At 41.1% G+C, this 10891-nt stretch overlaps 1 protein-coding gene across 1 annotated transcript; it reads left to right on the forward strand.

Annotated features, from left to right (window-relative positions):
* Window positions 1–607: 607 nt before the first annotated feature.
* On the forward strand, window positions 608–1348 carry LOC114893092 (60S ribosomal protein L21-like). Its single transcript, XM_029218607.1, has 2 exons — window positions 608–856; window positions 1085–1348. The coding sequence occupies exons 1-2, from the start codon at window positions 608–610 to the stop codon at window positions 1316–1318; spliced, it is 483 nt and encodes a 160-aa protein (XP_029074440.1). The 3' UTR covers window positions 1319–1348.
* The last annotated feature ends 9543 nt before the right edge of the window (window positions 1349–10891 follow it).

Here is a 10891-nt window from a genome sequence, read left to right on the forward strand (position 1 = left end):
TATCTGTCTTATATATAGTAGTGTGTGTGTTAATCCCGAATTCCTGATTTATCCATCCCCTTCCCCATCCCAGGCTATGTAAATGCCAGTACAACAACAAATTGATTGAGTCCATCTTCAGGAGAACAAACCCCTTACGAGATAGGTTTTCTTGGTAAAAATCAGTCTATAATATATTTACTGTTGGTAAGGTACTTACTGGACATGAACGAGTAGAAGTCAGGATTCTTATTCAAAAAGATGCTCACACTTTGCTGTAGAGAAGGGTATGGTATAGATATATAAAGACATTGTGTTAGGGTGGCTGCTGATATGGGGCATATTCCTACTCCTTAGTTAAGGACTAGGGCCGGCACATAGGCAGGCTCCAGGATATGCCAGTGTTAGTCTTCTCATCTGTATAGGTCCTTCTTTACATACTAAAGAGAGCCATCTGCTGGTAACCTTAGGCAGCAGTTTTCATACTTTTTGGTCTCAGTCCCATATAAACTATGAAATATTATTGAGCTTTTATTTTATATCAATCTTCACCATATTAGAAAGTCAAACAGACATTTAAAATATTTATTTCTGGGCCGAAACCGCCATCTTCCAGTAATTGGCCAAAATGACCAACACAAAAGGAAAGAGGAGGGGTACCCGCTACATGTTCTCTAGGCCTTTTAGAAAACATGGAGTTGTTCCTTTGGCCACATACATGCGAATCTACGAGAAAGGTGATATTGTAGATATCAAGGGAATGGGCACTGTTCAAAAAGGAATGCCCCACAAATGTTACCATGGCAAAACTGGGAGAGTCTACAGTGTTACGCAGCATGCTGTTGGCATCATTGTAAACAAACAAGTTAAGGGCAAGGTTCTTTTTTTTTTTTTTTTTTTTTGCGATACGCGGGCCTCTCACTGCTGTGGCCTCTCCCGTTGCGGAGCACAGTCTCCGGACGCGCAGGCTCAGCGGCTCTGGCTCATGGGCCCATCCGCTCCGCGGCATGTGGGATCTTCCCGGACCGGGGCACGAACCCACATCCCCCGCATCGGCAGGCGGACCCCCAACCACTGCGCCACCAGGGAAGCCCCCAAGGGCAAGATTCTTGCCAAGAGAATTAATGTGCATATCGAGCATATTAAGCACTCTAAGAGCCGAGACAGCTTCCTGAAACGGGTGAAGGAAAATGATCAGAAAAAGAAGGAAGCTAAAGAGAAAGGTACTTGGGTTCAACTGAAGCGCCAGCCTGCTCCACCCAGAGAAGCACACTTTGTAATAACCAATGGAAAGGAGCCTGAACTGTTGGAGCCCATTCCCTATGAATTCATGGCATGATGGGTGTAAAGAAAATAAAAGACCTGGACTGTAAAAATAAATAAATAAATAAATAAGATATTTATTTCTTTGCCTAAGAATAACAATGATAAACCCAATACATAGTAACATAAATAACAGATGTTTTCATGAAAAATAACTACATTATCCAAACCAAAAAATTTAGTGAGAAGCGTGGCATTGTTTTGCATTTTTACAACTCTCTCTGGTGTCTGGCTTAAAAGAGGACAGCTGGATTTTCATGTTTGCTTCTGCATTCAGTCTGTTGTAATCTGTTGTGTTGGTCAAAGCGTGTGAAGAAAATATGAACTCAACTAGATATTTAGTTGGAAAAGGGACAAATATTTCATTAGTCTTTTCAGATAATTGTGAATATTCTTCTTTGATACTAAACCACAATTCAACAAGAGGTAATTTCTTTTTTATAAAATTCAGAAAATTTTTACTTCATGAAGTGTTTTACTTCACCAGTCAGATACAGATGCAGACATGAATATACTGACCTTTTATTTATCTGTTATTTTAGCACACTTTTGCTATTTTATGAAGCAAAGCATTGCAAGTTGACTTAAAAATTAAAAAAAAATTTTAAACTATATTTAAAGGTTACTTTCCATTTACAGTTATTACAAAACATAGGCTATATTCCTTGTGTTGTACAATACATCCTTGAGTCTATCTTACACCCAATAGTTTGTACCTCCCACTCCCACTGCTATATTGCCCCTGCCTTCACTGGTAACTACTAGCTTGTTCTCTATATCGATGAGTCTGCTTCTTTTTTGTTATATTCACTAGTTTGTTGTATTTTTTATGTTCCACATATAAGTGATATCATATAGTATTTGTCTTTCTCTGTCTATTTCACTTAACATAATGCCCTTCAAATCCATCCATGTTGCTGCAAATGGCAAAATTTCATTCTTTTTTATGGCTGAGTAGTATTCCAGTGTATATATCACATCTTCTTCATCCATTCATCTGTAGATGGACACTTAGGTTGTTTCCATATCTTGGCAATTGTAAATAATGCTGCTATGAACATTAGGGGGCATGTATCTTTTTTTTTAAACATCTTTATTGGAGTATAATTCTTCACAATGGTGTGTTAGTTTCTGCTGTATAACAAGGTGAATCAGCTATACATATACATATATCCCCATTTCCGTGTATCTTTTTGAATTAGTGTTTTTGATTTTTTTTGATGTATACCCAGCAGTGGAATTGCTGGGTCATATGGTAGTTCTATTTTTAGTTTATTGAGAAACCTCCATACTGTTTTCCACAGTGGCTGCACCAATTTACATTCCCACCAACAGTATATGAGAGTTCCCTTTTCTCCACATCCTTGCCGACATTTGTTATTTGTGTTCTTTTTGTTGATAGTCATTCTGACCGTTGTGAGGTGATATCTCATTGTGGGTTTGGTTTGCATTTCCCTGATGATTAGCAACGTTGAGTACCTTTTCATGTGCCTGTTGGCCATCTGCATGTCCTCTTTGGAAAAATGTCTATTCAATTCTTCTGCCCATTTTTAAATCAGGTTGCTTGTTCTTTTGACATTGAGTTGTATGAGCTATTTATATATGTTGACTATTAATCCCTTATCAGACATATCATTTGCAAAATATTTTCTCCTATTCAGTAGGTTGTCTTTTCATTTTGTTGATGGTTTCCTTTGCTGTGCAAAAGCTTTTAAGTTTAATTAGGTCCCATTTATTTTTGCTTGTGGTTCCTTTACCTTAGGAGACAGATCCAAAAAAATATTGCTATGACTTATGTAAAAGAGTGTTCTGCCTATGTTTTCCTCCAGGAGTTTTATACTATCCATTCTTACATTTAGGTCTTTAATCCATTTTGAGTTTATTTTTGTATATGTTGTTAGAGAATGTTCTAATTTCATTCTTTTAATGTATCTGTCCAGTTTTTCCAGCACCACTTCTTGAAGAGACTGTCTTTTCTCCATTGTATTTTTTTGACCATAAGTTCATGGGTTTACCTCTGGGCTTTCTATCCTGTTCCATTGATCTATGTGTCTGTTTTTGTGCCAGTACCATACTGTTTTGATGACTGTAGCTTTGTAGTATAGTCTGAAGTCATGGAGCCTGATTCCTCCAGCTGTGTTCTTCTTTCTCAAGATTGTTTTGACTATTCAGGGTCTTTGTGTTTCCGTACAAGTTTTAAAATTATTTGTCCTAGTTCTGTGAAAAATGCCATTGGTATTTTGATGGGGATTGCATTGTATCAGTAGATTGCCTTGGGCAGTATATTAATTTTAACAACGTTGATTCTTCCAGTCCAAAACATGGTACAAACATCTGTTTGTGTTGTCTTCAGTTTCTTTCATCAGTGTCTTATAGTTTTCAGAGTATAGTCAACAAGACAGTTTCTTAAAGGTCACTTGCAGTGTAGAATATGAGAACATGTCAATGAATTTTTGTCCTCTGTAACTTAAAATCCATTGGTCCATCTTGCACTTTGAATGGCTCTTTTATCCATATAGGATTTTGTAGCATCATGCATTGATCATTCGGAAAACATTAGATCACTAAATAATGCAGCTCTTCCAAATGTTGACACATTTTGTTACACAATATTTAAAAAAATCACAATTATTTATTGTGATTACTACCCATTTCCTCAGAAAAGGCTTTATATATCTGAAATTTGTCAGGGTCATACTGGTGGGTACAAATTTTCCAAAATTCCAATTTTTGCTTGAGAGCTCAAATTTTTATTGTTAATAACAAATACTGTCAATTTTCCTTGAAGTGACAGGCTCACTTGATTTGTTGTTGAGAAATGTCCCCCAACCAGTTTCTTTGTCATTCTTTAAAGTAAAGATGGTGTTCCATGAAGAAAGAAGCTAGTTCAGCTTGAAACTCAATCACACAAGTACTTTTCCTTGAGACAACCTCATGATAGCAGAAGTGCTTTATATGCACTTCTTATTTTGACACAAAGCTTATAAAGGTGTACTCAGGGTTGGGAGTTAATAAAATTGCTATTTTTAACTGATTCATCAAGGAGATTTTTAAGTGGAACTGACACTTTAAAAAAACTGTGAGTGCATGCTGGTGAAGAATAATATGACCACTGGTACAGTTTCGTGCCCCTGCCTTGGTTTGTGTTAAAATGCCAGCAGTTTTACCCCCACCATTGCTTTTGCAAATGTCAAAAACAGTGAAGAAGGCAAATGATGTCTTAGTATTATTATGAAAACAGTTTCAGGCTCACGGACCATCTGACAGGTTCTCAGGGACCCAGACCCAGCTCCCAGAGCCTAGCCCCCTCAGGCAGCAGGAACACCCGCTTCAGCCTGTCCTTCTGCAGCAGGAAAGGTACATTTTCCTCCTGCCATGTCCCCTCTCCTCACCTCCCTTGGAAACAGGCCCAGCTGAACTTTAACAGTTTAACCAGCTCTGTCCTGTTCTTTCTTTACCCTGCATCAGGCCAACGCTGTCTGTTAAATCAGGGAGCTCTCCTTCCTTTTCTTTTTTCTTTCCTTCGGGAGTTTGTATTAGTGTGCCAGGGCTACTGTAACACATCACTACAAACTGAGTGGCTCAAACAACAGGGATTTATTTTCTCCCAGTTTAGAGTGTTTGCCCTCCCTCAGGTGGCATGCAGAAGTCTTGTAATCATGGTTCTTGCTTGGGCCTCTTAATGACAAACAAAAGGGAAGGACCCAGTTATCGAAACATCTAGAGAAGTCAGGATCCTTCAGTGCTTAAGGACAACAGGCCTCAAGATACCAAGTGGTCCCAAAGAGATGATAGGAAAGATCTCCCAGAACCTATGTCTCAGATAAAAGTGAAGGTTATTAGGGCCAATCAATTTCTCTGTCTCTGGGTAAGTTTCTGTTTCTTCTTCCCTATGGTATGGCTGGTTAAGATGATGTTGTGTGTGTGGGAAAAGGGGTTTTTGCCTTTTCTTTCTGTCTTCCTTTCCTTCATATGAGCGTGGTTCAGAATAACCTGTTTTTGAGCTGTGAGTGAGACTTCTTACCTGAGAACCATGACATCAAGAAAATCTCCAAACTTCTCCTTGTCTTCTTTTAAGTTACCTGCAGTCCCCAAAGGACCAGGCTATTTCAAGGGGGATCCTGACACTGGCTAAAATAATTAGCAGTGTGCATCACTCTATTCAACTTCTTAGAGACTAGTGTCAGAGTTCAGAGGAAGGAGCATCTCTGGAGAATGGGGTAATACCTTGGAGGCGGTGACCCAGTGCTGCCCATGGAGGGGATGGTCTGGATGTGAGAGGCTGGAGGGGAGGTGGCCCTACTCAGATATCTACCGACTCTTTAGCAAGCGTGCAGCTGGCAAGGAATTTTTAACTACCACATTCTTTTCACAGGCCTCGTGTTTAGGACAGCTGGGTCCTGGTGCTGCTGAGGTTATAGAAAAGGAAGAGAATGGGTTCTACCAAGTACTAGGCACGTTGGTCCCATAACTTCCTTCAAAGGTTTCTACACCAGCTCTGACACTTACTAGCTCTGTGACCTGGGTACCTTTCTTAACCATTTTATGCCACAGGTTTGTCTATAAAATGTGGATTATGCTGACTTCCCAGGGTGGTGAGGATTAAATAGGTGAGCACATGGAAGTACATGTGTAGCACAGAGTAAGCAATCAATAAAATATAAACCTATTATTATTATTAATTTCACTTCATTGAATCCTCTCATAACACAAAGAGATGGAAGTGATTACCTCTTTTAAGGCATAATTTCACAAAGATAAAACCATGAGTCTTGTGCAAATATGAAATGAACATATATCAAAGATTTCATTTATCTCATTAATTAATGAAAGAATCATTAAGATGTTAAAATTAGTTCAGAGGGCATTTGAGAAGCTAGGTATTCTGTAGGCAATGTTAGGATAAGATTGCTAGATAAGATACAAAATTGAGTACTGTCCACCAGGGCCAAAACCCATAATCTTTGTGGTTACACCTGACACTGGATAGAAATTATCTGCGTCCTGTAGGGTAGGAAAAAGTTTTCCTTGACCCTCTTCTAAGAGACTCTAGTCCCTGGCTGGGTCTGAAAATTAAACTGACAAAGACAGTAACAGGAGAAAAGCATACAACTTTAATTTTTATGTGTACATGGGATCCTTCACAAGAGAATGAAGACCCAAAGAAGTGACCAGGCAGTTTTTATACCTTTTAGAGAAAGAGACAATAAATTTGTGAAGAATGGCAAGGCAGTCGGGTTTGGGCAAGAGGTAGTAAATGGTGAAGAAGTAACAAGGAAGGTAAGAGTGAGTTTAACAAGGTTTGTTTGTACAGATTTCTCGGCCCCTAACTCTCTGTCTCTGGTGATAAGAATGTCTTCCTTCCTCTTGGTTCAGGGAGGTACCTTCAACATGAGAGTTTTATGACCTGTTTAAGGCAGGAAGGGAAAGGTCAGAGTGAGCTTCCTGCTTCTGCTGTTTTCTCAAACTCATTCAGCTTGAGATACTCGATATGGTAAGGTGCCATATTTTGGGGTAGTGTGTCCTGAACCCCATCAGTTCCTACTGGACAAAAATTTTCCAGTTAAACTCTGCTCCTACAGAGTAGAAAAATACCCTAGACAATGGAAAGGCCAATACAAAACTACACTGAAAGTATACCCATTAATCCCTTTTGCCTGTTTTGAAATTTTGGATAAATTTTCTGATAACTCCAAGCTATGAATAGTCTCAAAGAGGCTAAATAACTTATGCAAAGTTATACAGCTAGAAATGGCAGAGCAAGAATTCAAATATACGTAGTCCATGTTCTGTTCAGTAAACCTGTTAACCTCCACTCAGATACAATTCATTCTTGAAGGAGATGGCTAGAGTGCTCTATCCAAGGAATTCCTGGTCTCCTCTGAGGTGGGAGGGAGCAGGGAAGAGTTAAAAAAGGAACAAAACTTCAGAATTCCCAGGACACACAGCGTTGCCAATCTGTCCACCATTAGCAAAAATATAAAAAATATACTTCCTCTCTTCTCCTCTGCTTTTTAAAATTTACCACGAGATGAAATACATTTAAGGTCACTGTGTGGGTCCAGGTATGTGGAAAATCATTTATAGGCTCTGATGTTACTCCGGATTGGAAGTAAATAAATTTGTTACTAATTTAATAACTCAATATAAATTCTTCTTACACTCTGTTAATACAATTACTTTCGAATGGGAGTGACAATTTTTTATTTTATGTAGAAATGAAAGATTTTCTAATTTTCATAAGTACCCCTTTCGTGGGTTGTTATTAGCAAGAATAAAATGTAACTCCATAAGATAAGTTTGAAATGGAGGCAGCTGGTTTCTTCGTATTCCCTTTTAACTTTGTCAGAATTTGTCAAAACATGATGTAAGGCAGAAATGCATGGTGTAGGTGAACCAGAGTAGGATTATTTATAAACAGAAACTTGAGCCAAATGCAGCAGTAAACTAAAAAATAGAACAAATTACATTAATCGGTTTTTAAAAATAGGGAAAAACAGTTTTTTTTGTTAAAAACCTAACAAGCCAGTTTAAACCAGATTTGAATAGTATTGGGGTACAAAACTTGTCATTAGTAATTGGCATCTGAAAATATCTTAGGGAGGGTATTGTCTTAATTTAGGAAAACCTTTGTAAGCCACTTAAGGAAGGAAGGTATGCCTGGAGGTATGGACTGGAAGAAGTAGGATCTTCACAGGACTTGGAGCCTGTGGAAGAGGTGGACCAAGAGATCTTCCCAGTGGAGGAGTGGGCAAGTCTTTTTAAGAACAGGGATTTTTAGTATTCACTTCATTTTATTTTTTTAACATCTTTGTTGGAGTATAATTGCTTTACAATGCTGTGTTAGTTTCTGCTGTATAACAAAGTGAATCAGCTATACATAAACATATATCCCCATATCTCCTCCCTCTTGCATGTTCCTCCCACCCTCCCTATCCCACCCCTCTAGGTGGTCACAAAGCACCAAGCTGATTTCCCTGTGCTATGCGGCTGCTTCCCACTAGCTATCTATTTTACATTTGGTAGTGTATATTTGTCCATGCCACTCTCTCACTTGGTCCCAGCTTACCCTTCCCCCTCCCCGTGTCCTCCAGTCCATTCTCTACTTCTGCATCTTTATTCCTGTCCTGCCCATTTACTATTCACTTTAAAATTATGTGTTTGCTTTGCCACATTGCAAACTCTTCTGAACTCCTGCAACCTCAGTGTGCATGTGCTAAAGATGGGTGAGTGGCGTTTGGTTTTATTTTGGTATGGTGGTGGCAGTGTCAAAGTCGCTGGGGGATTCAAGAGAAAATGATTAATTTCCAAGAAAACAGCCATGAGAGGGAGCCCCATAAGAGGTGGCGAGTGTCTAGGGAACAGAACTTGAGGGCTGGTGGTGACCTTGGGAATGCAGCTCCTGGAGGGTGCGGTGTGTGGAAGAGGGGACGTGAATTAATGTGTTTTAAATACCAAAGGACAGGATGAGGTCTCTGGCATGAGAATTATACTGTGCATAAAACAAAGGCAGAATATTAAAATATCCTCTGGACCAAACTCCGATGTCCCTGATCTCCCTCACCTGCAGCCCGTAAATTATTGGGTTAAAGAAGCTTTGGTTAAGAAGCCTCAGCCCTGACCTGAGTGGACTGCAATCAAGGGTTGTTCCTTGTATTTGATGCTCTAAAGGATGGTCCTCTGGGCTAATGATTACAATCTGGTGTGGCTCCGTGCTTCTCTTTCAGTTAGTACCATGAAACATGTGAGGACCGTTCTAGGCACAAAAGAAGATACCTCCTGCCCCGTGAGCTTGCAAGCTGAGGAAGGGCGTGGCCATAACCGGTGGCCGGGGGCTGGTATCCACTCAACAAGCCACCAGGTTTCCACCCACAACCGTTGAAGGAACCTGGGAGAAAACCCAGTGTCACAGTGGAGGTTCCACTGAATCAAGGTCTAGCCCTCCTTCAATGAGCCTCTAATCTGGTTGCGAAGTCAGCTTTCCTTCACTCAGATAAAATTCTTTTCTAATTCTCAACATAAACTGCTCTTTTCCGCCTCTGAGAGCTACGGTTGTAAACCTGTGATTAACTTGCAGAAGCAGGTTCCCTGCAATTTGTAAGATCACTTTCTCAGGGGAGCTGGTGTTTCTTACGTGGATGTGCTGTGACCAGAAGTGAGGTGTTTTGCAAGGAACTTCTCAATAAAGTCAGACATGAATGATTTCCTGCAGTCGCCACCGTCCCAGCTTTTCTGAACGTCTTCACCTTTGAGAGATTCCGAGGCCTTCTTAGTTGTGGCCCCGGTGCCCAGAGAGAAGGAAGGAGAGCTGCACACACAACCAGGGCTCTGGCTGCCGCTCTGTAACTCCCTGGACACAGGAGCTGCTTGGTGCCCACAGTTGCTTGAGCTAGAGAATCACCCTCATATTCCTGAACAGAAGCAGAGGTTAGGACTTCTGAAACTTGCACCCCAGAGGCTCGTGAACACGCCACTGACCCCCGAACTTCCCTTTTCTTAGCTTCTGATTCTTTTCAGCCTTGGGGCCTGGCCCCCTCAGGCAGCAGGAACACCCCCTTCAGCCTGTCCTTCTGCAGCAGGAAAGGTACATTTTCCTCCTGCCATGTCCCCTCTCCTCACCTCCCTTGGAAACAGGCCCAGCTGAACTTTAACAGTTTAACCAGCTCTGTCCTGTTCTTTCTTTACCCTGCATCAGGCCAGCGCTGTCTGTTAAATCAGGGAGTTCTCCTTCCTTTTCTTTTTTCTTTCCTTCGGGAGTTTGTATTAGTGTGCCAGGGCTACTGTAACACAGCACTACAAACTGAGTGGCTCAAGCAACAGGGATTTATTTTCTCACAGTTCTTGTGGCCAGTGTCTGAGGTCCAGGTGTCAGCAGGGCCAAGCTCCCTCTGAACATGCCAGGGAAAGACTCCTCCAGGCCTCCCTCTTCACTTCTGGTAGTTCCTCAGCCTGTGGCAGCGTAACTCCAATCTGCAGTATCTTCACGTGATGTTCTCTCATGTGTGTCTGTGTCCAAACCTCCCCGTTTTATGAGGACACTTGTCATATTGCATTAGGGGTTCACTCTATTCCAGGAAGATCTTGTCTTCAATTACATCTGCAATGACCCTTTTTCCAAATAAGGTTATGTTTTGAAGTCCTGGGCATTAGGACTTCAGCATATGAATTTTGGGGGAACACAAGTCAGCCCATAACAGATCTATATAGGGCTTTTTTTCCCTAACACACCCCATCCAATTTGGTCCTGTGGGATCCCCAGTAGTTAGAGATACACGAGAAGTCAGTTAATTCTGGGAGCACATAAAGCATCTGTTTTTTTGTGTCGTTGTTGTTTTTTTTTGTTTGTTTTTGTTTTTGTGGTACGCAGGCCTCTCACTGTTGTGGCCTCTCCCGTTGTGGAGCACAGGGTCTGGACGCGCAGGCTCAGCGGCCATGGCTCACGGGCCCAGCCGCTCTGCGGCATGTGGGATCATCTTGGACCAGGGCACGAACCCGTGTCCCCTGCATCGGCAGGTGGACTCTCAACCACTGCGCCACCAGGGGAGCCCAGCATCTGTTTTTTGAGCAAATCCAGCTCACTCCCCCTCTG

The sequence above is a fragment of the Monodon monoceros genome, unplaced genomic scaffold (assembly GCF_005190385.1).
Source record: "Monodon monoceros isolate NGI ecotype Baffin Bay Population unplaced genomic scaffold, NGI_Narwhal_1 Super_Scaffold_12, whole genome shotgun sequence".
NCBI lineage: Eukaryota > Metazoa > Chordata > Mammalia > Artiodactyla > Monodontidae > Monodon > Monodon monoceros.